Source organism: Ahaetulla prasina, chromosome 1 (genome assembly GCF_028640845.1).
Source record: "Ahaetulla prasina isolate Xishuangbanna chromosome 1, ASM2864084v1, whole genome shotgun sequence".
Taxonomy (NCBI): Eukaryota; Metazoa; Chordata; class Lepidosauria; order Squamata; family Colubridae; genus Ahaetulla; species Ahaetulla prasina.
The window spans coordinates 343125757-343139100 of record NC_080539.1 but is presented as its reverse complement, the minus strand read 5'-3'; the positions used below and the strand labels follow the sequence as shown (position 1 = coordinate 343139100).

The 13344-nt window shown below is 39.0% G+C and overlaps 1 protein-coding gene across 3 annotated transcripts in view; it reads left to right on the top strand.

The window, feature by feature from the left end:
- The first annotated feature begins 3929 nt into the window (after positions 1 to 3929).
- The window catches only part of JAG2 (jagged canonical Notch ligand 2), an 88754-nt gene continuing 79339 nt past the window's right edge, over positions 3930 to 13344 (top strand). For 2 of the 3 annotated variants that reach the window (XM_058162870.1, XM_058162871.1), the window contains exons 1-2: positions 3930 to 4389; positions 5169 to 5489. In XM_058162870.1, coding sequence (XP_058018853.1) covers positions 4309 to 4389; positions 5169 to 5489 — 402 coding nt within the window. In that variant the 5' untranslated portion in view covers positions 3930 to 4308. Of the gene's footprint in view, positions 4390 to 5168; positions 5490 to 13344 lie in introns of those variants that run through there. The other variant, XM_058162872.1, reaches the window with a different exon arrangement.

The window sequence follows — 13344 nt, the reverse complement described above, 5'->3', positions numbered from 1 at the left end:
CAGTAATGATGTGATAATCCTTAACTGCAAGAAGTTTGGGCTGCCTTTTTTTAATGTTAGCTTTCTGTTGCATCTATTATTTTTATAAATAACTTAAGGCAGTGAACATACCTAATACTTTTTCCTCCCTCTATTTTCCCCACAACATCCCTGTGCAGTGGGATGGGCTGAGAGAGAGAGAGAGAGAGACTGGTCCAAAGCCACCCAGCTGGCTTTCGTGGCTAAGCCAGGATAAGAATTCAGTTTTTAATGGTTTCTAGCCATTAGACCAAATTGGGGTCATGCAGGTGCTTGGTTTATGGTAACTATGTTGGGGTTTACCTAGCAAAGCATGAATTTGGGAATCCAGTCAGCCTTGTAACAATAGAAATTTTCATACAACAAAAAGCTGAAACAAAAAGTATCAAGTATTTATCAACATAGTTTGAGGAGGCTTAAGATTTATAGAAATGTATGTTATCTCTGCATTTCCTCTAATGTCAAGAGAATTGATCACCCAATGGTCAGTCAGAGGAACTATTAATATAGCAGGGTTAAAGAAAAATGATAGGGAAGGAGGTGGGGAAGGCAGTACAGGGAATAAGGTGACTGACAATTTACTAGCTCAGGGGTCTGCAAACTTGGTTCTTTTAAGACTTGTGGACTTCAACTCCCAAAGCAAAGCTGGTTGAGGAACTCTGGGAGTTGAAGTCCACAAGTCTTAAAAGAACCAAGTTTGCAGACCCCTGTACTAGCTCATAGAGCCTTTACAATCTGACGCCCTCCAGCTATATTGGACAAACTCAGAACTACCAGCCAATACAACTAATGGTATTTTAAAGGATACCATTGTTAGCTGGCTGGCACTCTGAACATTTGCTAAGATGAGATAATGCTATTTTTTGGTAGATCTCATTTTTCACATCAATTTAACACAGAGCATCTGTTTTACTGGTTGACTTTATGTACTGCTCCAAGTCAAAACTGAAGTAGTATATTAAGCATTTATGTGAAAAAGTGCCTTAAGATCAGCCCAAAAATTATTAGTTTAGATTCATACAAGCTAAATCATAGTTTTACGGAAGTCTGGTTCACACAAATCAGTTTATAAACAACTAATCTTGATAAGTTATAGGCTAGGTTTATACAACATGCTAGATTAAATAGCTTGTGGCTTAGTACCTTGTAGACAATGATTATTTCCCTAGTAGCAATTTATAACATAGAGTCATCCAACCATTATTATGTTAAATAATTAAAATAATTTGTAGCAATGAAGACAGGCATATAGTTCAGCTATAACTGTGTAATGCAATGAAGAAACTTTAAGGCCTATCATGGAAATGGCCATAGTGGGACTTGGTTTTGATTTTACTGGTTAAATTGTCTCATTCTGGTGCCTCCCAAATAGGTTCAGATTGGGATACTGGAATTGGAGTCCAAAACATGGAAGATGCCACTTGGACAAGGCATAGAATACATTCAGTAAATGGAATTTCATTTCATCTCCATCTAACAACAGTAACTGAATCATTAGCTGATTTTTATTGCTCAGTTAGCCACAAATACAACGGGTTCTACATGGGATGCCCTTAGAAAGTATCCAGAAGCTTCAATTGGTTCAAAATGCAGCAGGCCTTGAAGCTCACGTGTCATCTTTCCTGAGAGAGCCGCATTGGCTGCCAATTTGCCAAGTCCAATTCAAGGTGCTTGTTGTCACCTTTAAAGCTCTACATGCTTTAAGGTTATTTGAAGCACTGCCTTTTCCAGTCACATTTATCCGACCCATTAGAGGGGGAGCCAGGGAATGCCACAGGTGCCCTCTCCTAAGCAAATACATCTAGCACAGAGGTGTCAAACTGGCGGTCCATAGGCTGAATGCGTCGCACACAGGCCACAGCCACCTCAGCTCCACGAAGAGAAAAAACATTGCAAAATATCACATGATGGCAACCTGATGCTGTTGTGATCTAGCGTGACCAAGAAGGGCCTTCTCCATGGTGGCTCCCTCCCTATGGAACAAGGTCTCTAACCTTGGCAACTTTAAGACTTGTGGACTTCAGCTCCCAGAATTCCTCAGCCAGTCCACATGTCTTAAAGTTGCCAAGGTTGGAGACCCCTGCTATGGAATATCATCCCTACAGATATAAGATTGACTCCCACTTTTACATTATTTTGCAAGGTCCTGAAGACCTAATTTGTCAATGGGCATTTAATCTTTGTAAGCTGCCTGCAGTCACTGAGAATGAGTTGAGGGGGGAGAGGCATATACATTTTTTTAAAAAAAATGAATATGCTCAACAATATACTAAGCCATAACCATAGTTCACAAATATTTGATTCACACAAATGTCAAACCCAAAGTACATTATGACTTAATATTAATTATTGTATAAATCCAATCATTATAGTCTATTAACACATGCTTTATAACTTAGCCTGTATAAACCCTAATTGTGGCTTAGGTAAGAAATCCAGTCATAGACTAGATTGTGTGTAAACCCAGTTTAGTTCATTAAACCAAGATAGGCTATATTAACACATGTTGTGCTATTCTAACCACTAATAATTAACTATTAACCAAGAACTCATTATAAATTGCAGCTGCTGGATGCTGAATGACATTATACTACAACAAAGCAAACCATTTATGGCTCAGTATAATTTTTGAACCAATCTTGAGCTCTACAGAGAAAGATCCAAGGCTAGAACAAGAATAATCTTCATGAAATGGTCACAATGGATGGGTCACATGATAAGAATCAAAACTTGCAGGTTTAGCAACCTGCTAAAATGTGCTAGGATAAAATGGTATTGGTTAGTTTCTGGTTGTGTTGTACAAATTCAAACAGTGTGGTTTATGCTTTTGTATATTTCAGACTGGTTTCCATAAATCATAGCCTAGCATGCTGAACAAAAGTCTCTCATTGGCATTTATTCATTATTACTCCTGGACATAAAACAGATTTAACTCACCCAATCTGGTGTCTACCATGCAGTGGTGAAATTCAATTTTTTTTACTACTTGTTCTGTGGGCATGGCTTGGTAGGCATGGCAGGAGAAGGATACTGCAAAATCTCCATTCCCACCCCATTCTTGTGGCCAGCCAGAAGTGGTATTTGCCAGTTCTCCAAACTACTCAAAATTTCCACTACTGTTTCTCCAGAACCTGTCAGAACCTGCTGAATTTTACCCCTGCTACTATAGATGAAGGATTAAATTTCTCAGATTTCCTCCCAGCTAACATGGGAATTGAGACTTGTAATTTAGGAATACTGACTTCCAGTATTTTAGTCCCTGCTCCCATAACTAACCGAAAACAAACATGCATTCTCCTTATCTATGGAAAATTTATCCGTAAATGAGCATCACAAAACTTCTTCTACGGGCCTTTACGTTTCCGTTCCAAACGCTAGTAGTAAACTGACAGCATATTTTCCCCCCGATTCCTTTGGATACTGTAGGATCGAAGAATGGGGCTTGGTTTTCCTGGATCTGAGGAAATCGAAAAAGCACTCAAAATTTAGATTAATTCAGAGAAATTTATCTTGGAGTAAACGCGCACAGACAGGTATAACTGTAAACAGCCATCCCAAGGCATACCACGCTTGCTGAGCACAAGAGATACCACTCCTTTACTGGCAGCGAAGCGAAGTCTAGCACACGTTACGGGGCAAGAAGGCACACGTCCCTTCCTACCCCCACAGCGCCGCGCACGTACTGGGCAGGGCCTTGCCCACGCGCAACAGACCGCTTGCGCAACTCCCCGCCGCAGGGCCCTAGCCGGGCGGGAGATAAATGACAGGTTGGGAAAACCTCCGACGGCTGCGCACGCTCCAGCGTTTTTCATTTCGCTTTTCCACCCCGCCCTTGAAGGAGTCGCGTGGCCACACCCGTCCGCTGCTGCTCTGGGCCCTTCCCCCTCATTAATATGAAGGCAGAGGCGCTGCTGACTAATGGGCGATGAAGCTGTCACTCTGGCACCTACTTGTTGGGTGTTCGCACAGCAGAGGCGCACAGAGGAGCAAGCGGAGTTGTGAGGGACGGCTGCCGCTGCTGCTGCGTTCCCTTTTTCTGTTGCGGAGTGCTCTCATCTAGGTGGATCCCGGCTGGCGAGCACTGGCTTGCGCCTTCGCGGGTCCCAGGCTGTTAGGCTTAAGAACCGGGGGAGGGAGTGATTAAGGCTCGGGGAGACCGTTCAGCTTGCACCGGGCGAAAGCTTTCCTGCCCTTCCTGCCGCCGATGCGCCGAGCAGCGGCTGGTCGATGGCTTGTCGAATCCTTGCCTGCCTTCCCTGATCCAAAGGCGTTCAGCTCGGAGCAGCAGGCATGCTGGATTGTGGCGGGCGGCACTGGGCTCTTTTTGCTGCGGCGCTCAGGCTGTGGCTGCTCCTAACTTTATGGACGCAGGTAAAAGAACTGCCTGCGTTTTCGGCAGGTTTGGCTTGCGGTGGTGGTAATTGTTCCAAAGGGAAGAGCGGGGCGGGTAGCTTTGGGCGGAAAAACGTTCGGGGACGACTTTTGTACGATTTGTTTTACCTTGCCATTTAAACCCGGCGATGAGATTTGAGTACCTTGTCGCTCCTTTTGAGGGAAAAAAAAGGATATATACGTTGTTTTTGTGAAACTAACAAAAAAGAAACCCGATTTTGCTTCGGGGGAGTCTGGAAGCTTACGGCTCTACTGATGTGTCTCTGCAAGCTCCCTTAACAACTCGAGGCTTCCAATTGTATGTTTGCTTTGGAAAGAACGCGGAGGCAAACTTGCATTGCACGTTTGCGCGGAGCACCCTCGGCGTTGTTTTTAATCCATTTCCCGAACGCGTTGATATAAAAAAGCAATAACACGGTTTGCATCGCTTCCAGTTACTTTCAAACATGGGGAGTTCCTATTCGGCTGGCATCGAATAATTTCGAAGTGCCTATTTTAGCTGCCAGTGGAGCATTCTGCAGGTCTTTTGCGCGGTTTGCAACCAGCCTTCCTATTACTGCTATAAGCCGGAATTGCGGCACTGTGTTTCCCCTCTCCGATGCCTCTTTTAATAGTGCGTATAGTTTTAATAGTTTTATCAGAAGGCTACTTTGTCGTTGAGAACTCTGAAGTGGCCGCTTGGAAGTCTCCATGCAGTCGTCCCCCCCACCCGATACTACAGTTAATGAGGTTCTCCCTTTTTGCTTCTTTATTTTTAGGTCTCCCAGTCCACGGGCTATTTCGAGCTGCAGATTAACTCGGTAAAGAATGTAAACGGCGAATTGTTGAATGGGGAATGTTGTGATGGCATGAAACCCCCAACGAACGTGGACTGTACTCGGGATGAGTGTGATACTTACGTGAAAGTCTGTTTGAAGGAATATCAGGCTAAAATCACGCCTATTGGGACATGCAGCTACGGCTCCGGATCTACTCCTGTTCTTGGTGGAAATACTTTTTATCTGAACAGCCGAAATTTTCATCAGGGTAAAAACCACGACATGGGGAGGATTGTTATACCTTTTCAGTTTGCTTGGCCGGTAAGTCCCTTTTTTCTTTCCCCGTTCCTGGTCTAATTTCTCTAATAAGCAGTCGTGGTTCTGCAGCTGTGTTTTGTAAGTAACTGCTAAATGGGCCGTCTTGCCGCCGCTTTTGACTCTTACTTTGTGGGTAACTGCAGAACTGTAACTTGAGTTGGGTTTTTCTTACGCCCTTTTCTAGTTTGTGAAGGAGAGTGTCTAACGGGCGCCTTTCTTTTCCTTCCTGCTCTTCCCTCAGCACGCGGAAGGTGGGGGGGGGGGTTAACCAAGTTGATGTTGGAAAAAAAGCATCGCAATCTCTCCCATTTCGTTATAAAGCTGCAAGTTTTCCCTCTTAACATCCATGATACCCAGCCACACGCTTTGTATTGCGGATATGTGGGAACCTCGTGCGAATTTGTGTGGCGCGGGGAAATGAAGCTTAAGTTATCACCAGCCAGTTGATGGGGACAATAAAACTCTCTACGCGTGAAAGGGGATTACTTTGAAAAATGGCAAACGGCGCACCTAGAGGCATCTCCTAGGGGCGTGTCTACGCTTGGTGGGAGCAGCTGCCAGGAGTGGGGGAGGCGAGAAGTAGAAGCCCGGTGTGTGATAGCGTCTCTTCGTATGTCCAGGTGCGAGTTGTTGACCTTGCTCCAAACCCGTTTGTTGTTGATTCCCCCGTAGATGAAGATGCTTACGGCTTGCATATTCTCGGATTCTCCATCTTTTCTCTCGGGCGAAAACTGCTCCCGCCCAACCCCTCTTAAAATACATTTGTGTTACACCTCCAGCTTCCTGAACACTTCTTGGATTTGCAAAAGCGTCTTTCCAGCAGAGGGCGCGTGTGGCTAGTTTTCCGCGTGGCTGCGCCTTCGGGTTTTTTTTTAAATTATTATTATTTTATTTTACCTTTTTGTTTTTTTGTGTTTTTTTTAAAGAAATACTTAACGTGTATCACAGGGCGTGTGCGCAAAAGAAGAGAATTGTGCCGGCGGGGCGTGGAAGGAGGCGGTGGCTGCCGCCGATGCAAAGCAAGCAGCTGCTCTTAGCCCCGAGCTACGGGAAAGCGCGGGGCGCGTGCTGCTGCTCGCGAAAGGCGCGAGCGACTTGGCTCCTGGGACTAGACCTGGCGGGTAGGGAGGAGGCGTGGCGAGAATACTCACCCGCCTGGCGCGCGCCTCAACAGCGACCGTTGGACTAAGAGCGTTTAAGGGCGAAGCGCGTAGGAGTCTCGCTGCTTCTTTCGTCTCCTCGCCCGGAGTGGGGGAGGGAACAGCTGGAAACCCGCTCCTGGTTTTCCATAGCATTCTTCTTTCTCTCCTTCGCGGTTGTGTGTGTGGTGGTGTTTTTTATTCCAACTCTCCTCACTGTTAGGAAATCCATAACTGTTCCAGTCGATAGTTAATTTATACCAGAATTCAATTCGCGGTATAAAATCTGTTGAGTACATGTGAAGTGGTACATTTGCTACAAAAGGGTAAGAAACCAATAGCTCAAGAGAGGAAGAATTTATAATTTGTTTAGGAATTCGTTGCTAACTTCAAATTCTAGTTTTATAAAGAAATCTTTTTCCATCCCCTCTTCCTTCCTCTTGCGTTTTTTTTTCTTTTTATCATAACAGATAATTGACTGTATTCACTTGTTAAGCTGAGTGATGGCTTTAAAATTCACTCTTGACTTTGATCGTGAGGATGGAGGAGTACAAGTTACTCAATATTAAAACCATGATTCCAAACCACAGTGGCTGGATTTACACATATTAAAACATACACATATTACACTTTACATTTTTTTTTGTTCAGCTGAAGAATGATTTGGGCTTGCAGTGTATGTGTAGAAAGCATGTACTTATTGATTTTGATATAATCTCAATGGGTAGAATATAAAACTATCAAATTGTGGAGTTTGTGTCTGAGTTTTTACTGCACTTTCAAAGAATGCAGATCAAATGTGCAACAACTGTAGGATCAATCATATTTTCACCCCCACAGCAGCTGCATTTAATTTCTGGTCATGAGTGGTTGTATGACAGTAAATAATGTACTTTAATCTTTGGCTGTTTACCAGAGTATGTCTAGATGTATGATTGTTTGCAAAACAGAATACAGTATTATATGCACCACAGGGAACAAATGGGAAGGGATGAGAGATCCTTAGAGTGTTTTAACAAAAAAGAGTCTTCACAAAAGAATTGGGTTGGTTAACTGGTAGAATGGATTTCTCTAAAAAAAATGTGCTAAAAGGAAAAGATATTTCCTAAATCCAGATGATGAATTCTACCAATACAGCAGGTGTATAAGAATATTTGTCATTTTTACTTTATAAATAGTTTTTATTAGTGTGTAGGAATGGCTATAGTCTTGAAATAATAGCAATAGAAGACAAAGCAAAGTTTCTATGGAGCATACCAAATACAACACAATCCACCTGTTTTCAGTTTTAAATGGAGTTTGTTTAGCAAGTTGCAGTGCCTTGTGATGGTCACTTTGATAGCTGACTGTACTTGTTGCATTCACTGTTGAATCTATTGTTGCTATTAGAAGCTAGCAATTCATATTTTCATAGTTGTCTTTTTAAAAGGTACTATACTTGATACAATCAAAACTATTCCGTTCTTAAAATATTTCCTTTCATTGAAAGGTCATTGTCATTGCATTTATTAGGAAAAGGATTGTAAATGCACAATTTGTGGACGATCCACATATCTTGGTGAGATTTTCTTTATGATGAAATTTTTAGCATTAAATTGGAATAGTAAAACTGTGCTTTGAGTATGTTCTGTATGGAATATATTTGTATAATTGTTGTCAATAATCCTTCATTGATACGACCCAACTCTCAACCATACAGGTTGTTACAAATTTTAGAAAGCTGTTCCTTGGTCTAAAGGCTGAGCAGTTTTTATTGGCAACTGGTGATTTTTGCTGCCTGAAAGTAGTTGCTAATACTAAATACTTTCGGTTTTTAATGAACGGGTCTATTTTTAGCTTATCTTTATATTTAAGGTCTAAATATTATAACATACATGTTTAATTGAGGGGATGGAGACTAGAGTCATTGCTCAGTATATTATTTTGCCTTTATGCAGTTTTGGATGCCAAAACAGTCTTCTGACTAAACTGGCTTAGTTTTTAGTCAAATTTTGAAAAGGTCATATTTTATCTTCAGCACTTGATTTTGACTAAAGCACTTCATGTATGCTTTAATGATAATATATGCTGTAATCTTTTTGATGTTTACGAGGTCTTTTCATTTGATGTTATTGCTTTGCTTCAAGATCTGACTAAGCATCTTTTCAACCTGTTGACTTTGTAATATTAATACTTTGTTTAAATTATTTTATAAGTGTTTGAAGTTGGGAAAAAGTCAACTTTAATAAGCTGAAGCAATGAGACTAGGATCCATAAATGTATTTATGGATCCTAGTCTCATTACTTAAGTTTATTTCAGGTTTTCACATGTAAACTTTTTATTCTTTAAATATTCCCATGTGATAAATTATAAAGGGCTAACAAACAACTATTAAGTTCCTTATTCCTAAATATATATATTTGTAATTGTTCTTAAACTATTACGGGCGCAGTTGTTCAAGAATGAAAATTAAAATATTTCATTCTTACTAGCCATAATATATATCTATATCTATATCTATCTATCTATCTATCTATATATATATATATCTCACTACCACAGAGCGGGCCTCCTCAGGGTGCCGTCGACCAAACAATGTAGGTTGGTGACCCCCAGGGGGAGGGCCTTCTCTGTGGCGGCACCGACTCTGTGGAACGAGCTTCCTCTGGGTTTACGACAACTCCCTGACCTCCGGACCTTCAGACGTGAACTGAAGACCTTATTATTTCAGCGAGCTGGACTAGCCTAAGAATAAATTATTTTAGTTAAATTTTAATCGGTTTTTACCGTTTTAGTGATTTGACTATTATAATATTTAGTTTTAATTGGGTTTTATATTGCTTATTTATTATATTGTTTTATTTTAATATGCCTGTGAACCGCCCTGAGTCCTACAGGAGATGGTGCGGTATAAAAGTGTGATTAATAAATAAATAATAAAATAAATACTTACAGAAGAGTCTTTATAAGATTTTTCGAAATCACTCTTCAGAAATAATGGTGCAGCAGACCATATCTGCTGACTGGGGGTATGCTAGTAACGGTATAAGAAAGATGAGAATCAGCCATACTTGCCTGAAGGGTAACAGATATGTTTTAACAAAACCATATTACTCAAGCCACAGTGCCACAGGATAAACAGTCTGCAAATTATCAAATTAACCTGAGGAAAGGCAGTAGAAATGAAAATGTGAATCTTTCACCATGGAAAGTAAAATGGGAAAATGCTTTCCATAGTACTGAAGATAAGACTTTTCTATGCAACTATTCATAACTTTTCTTGATAAAATACTACGAATTATTGTCTTCTATGGTGATTAACATAAGTCTACCTTAGAGTTTTCTTTCCTACACTAATGAATAATAAAATGTAAATGGGCTATTAATCTTTTTCATACGCATAATATTGCAATTTGGGTCGGATACAGCATAATCCCATCTTCTTGGGATTATTCAGTTAAGCATACATCTTCAATTATATCATGTCTGTAGTTTTAATTCTCACCTTATTTAAGAAAGTCTGACTAGACTTAAATTTCTCACAAGGTGATGCTGAGTTTTCATCAACTAATAGTTTCACATGAGTGAACTTTTACATTTGTTAGGATATGTGTAGAATGCAGTAGAGATCTGTCCTATAATGTAATTTATCATAGTTTTTTTTTACTCTTGTTTAAATTGCTGTAAAAATCACAATTATTTTGGTAGATGGGTTACTATATACATTTGTTAAATAAAATAAATAAATCAAACATTTTCTTGAAATCTCTTTACAGACACATGACAGTTTACTATCACAGCTGTGTATGAAGGAGTTACAATTTTTTGTTTTGGCATGTCATTCATATATATGCTTGTATATAGCTTGTCATAATATACGTGATGTTTTTAGTTAGGTTGAATAAGAACTAGGATAGAAAGAATGTTGATGTTGGATGTTGGAGAAGACAGTTGAGAATAGTGTGGACAACCAAGAAAACATGGATTATTGAAGAAATCAATTCAGAATTTTCACTTGAGGCATACATGACCACATTCAAATTTTTCTACTTTGGACACATGGAAGGAAAGTAGAGAAGAAAGCAACCTACAGCAAGGTGGATGAACTTGGTTACAATAATGATGGGTGCATGATTGAAATACATGAAGACTCAGATGATGTACAGATTAGAATGGGGAAAATATGTGGTTAAAAAAGAGTAGCACCAACTTGATAGCACATTTTCAACTTTCTAGACTAATGATAACTTCAGCACTTTTACTCTAACTGTGTAATGTTGCTGTAGTTTTGGAAGAGGGATTATTTTTATCTGTATTTTGCGGATTATTTTGCAGCCATTTTCATAGAAATAAAATCAAGTCATTGCTCAATACAAATTATTGACAAATTTGGTTTTGTCTTTGGTGGTACAACTGGAATTAGAATTTTGATTTGCAGTATTAAACCAGTTATATGCAACCAGCTTTGTATTTGAAGATGAAAGAATCTTAGTATTTTCAGAGTGTTATATTTTATTGGTAAGAAGACTCTGTAAGTAAGAATATTAATGTTTTAAACTATTATATTGGACTATGATTCAAATGTAGTTAAAACAACCTATTTACATAGTTTTAAGTACTGTACTTGATTGCCTATTTTCAAATGATGGTTTCGCTCATGCTTTGCTTTCCTTCCCATGTTTTTTAAAAAGTTTATTTTTTATTAGAGCAAATTCAAGTTTCAATTCTGCATAGGATTAATAGGGTGAATTTGAAGTAAACTAACAGAATCTATTGGAATAGAATGGGTAAAAAAGCAAATCTTGGAAAGTGGTCAGGATGGTGAGCAATTACAAAGATTAATATATATTTAAGCAACATTTGTTGAACATATTCGTTCTATTAAGACATTAATTTGCAATGAAAGATGGGTGTGTGTTGTGTGAAGTTTTAACTATCTCAAGCAAAATAGTAATGTTTTAAAATAAACCAATTAAGTTAACTTCTAGATAACTTAATAATAATAAACATTATTCAGAAGCCATTCCAGAACATGTCTGAATGTGTCTGAAACAACTTCACAACCTATCATGGCAATGAGTCCTGTACATTTGCACTTTTAGGAGATAGCTCACCTCAACCTCCCAAAATTGTATCTATCACTACTTATGATTAAAGAGTATGTTAGATTTGTTTGGTTACATTGAAGCTCTCTTATCTTGCTCAAAAAGTGGTTCTTAATTGAAACAGTAAATCTATGCACTATTATGTGAGATGGGGAGGATATAGCCTTTACTGGGTAGATAGTGAAAGGCTGCTGTTCAAGAACTAAACATATCAACCAAAACCCTAAATTCTTAAAAGGAATCATGAAGTCAGGCATGAGAGAGGATTTGTGAGTCGGGTAAAGACTTGGTCAGTTGTCTAGGTTATTACTATAAATAATGTCTTCAAAACAGATTTGCTTTTAAAGACTATTATTTCATATGAATTAACAAAATAACCTCTTATTAGGACTGCCTTATATCCTTGTAAAGTTTTGATAAATCAAAAAATTAAGGTCATTGAGCAAGTGGAAGTGACTACTTGATCCAAAGATCAAGTTGCTAGGCCTAACTCTGGTTGCTACAGATATTACAGGTATTCCTGTTTAAGGAATAAACTTTTTAAGACTTAAAAAGTATAGAGTATTGTAATCAAAGACAGTTCCTGTCTTTTAGTATCAATCTTCAACCGTAAAGCAACAAACTCTCATGAAATATGTCGCAGACTGTCACTTCATAGAGCAACCATGAAGGCTCTGGGAAAGATTTTCAAATGCCATGTTGTGACTGTACCAACAAATATCAGAATAACAGAATCATGGTATTAACTGTGAAACTCTATGGAAGTGACAGTTGGATTTTGAAAAAGCAGAATCGGAAGTGTGTTGATGCTTTTGAACTTTGGTGTTGGAGAAACTCCTGAGAATACTGTACACAGCCAAGAAAACAAACATAAAGATCATTAAACAAATCCACCCAGAGCTCTCACTCTGGGAAAAAATGACCTGGCTCAAATTATCCTACTTTGGACACATTATGCAAAATGAACAAGGTAAAAGGAAAGAGAAGAGCAAAAACATAGATAAAGCAAACATAGATTGCTTTAGTTATAGTAGCAAAGAATGTACCATTGGAAGATCTGAAGGATCAGGTTAGGGGAGATTGACATGGAGAAAAACTATGTGGCTACTAGAAGTTGAAAACAACTTAATGGCACATAATGGAAAACCTGGTTCTGATTGCTTACTTCACTCTCTCTGAAGAAAGGTGTGTTATCTGGTAGATGTTTTTGTAAATGAGAAAGGAAGCCAGAGGTTATTTATGTGCTGATTCCCTTTTCCATTCCCATTAACTCTAGCATGGATTCTGTAAAAGAGTAAGTATGGAAAGTGGCAATGTTCTATTGATATCTACAGAACATTCAATTTAATTAGGAGGTATTGTGTTTAAGAAATCAGTATAAATTAGTTTATGATGGTTGGGATTATTTTTTAAAATTATTATATGTAATATTGGATTTTGATGTGTTCTACATTATGTTTATGTTCATTCATGATCTACTTTGCCTAATTTGTGTGTGTGTGCTTATACATTATGGCAAAGCCATTGTCTTAATGTAGGGATCCCTGGGCCACGGCCATTATGTTAAATGTTCTGCAGTTCCCTTTTGATTTAATAAATAAATATTTGCAAAATAAAACTTAAGAGAATAAACT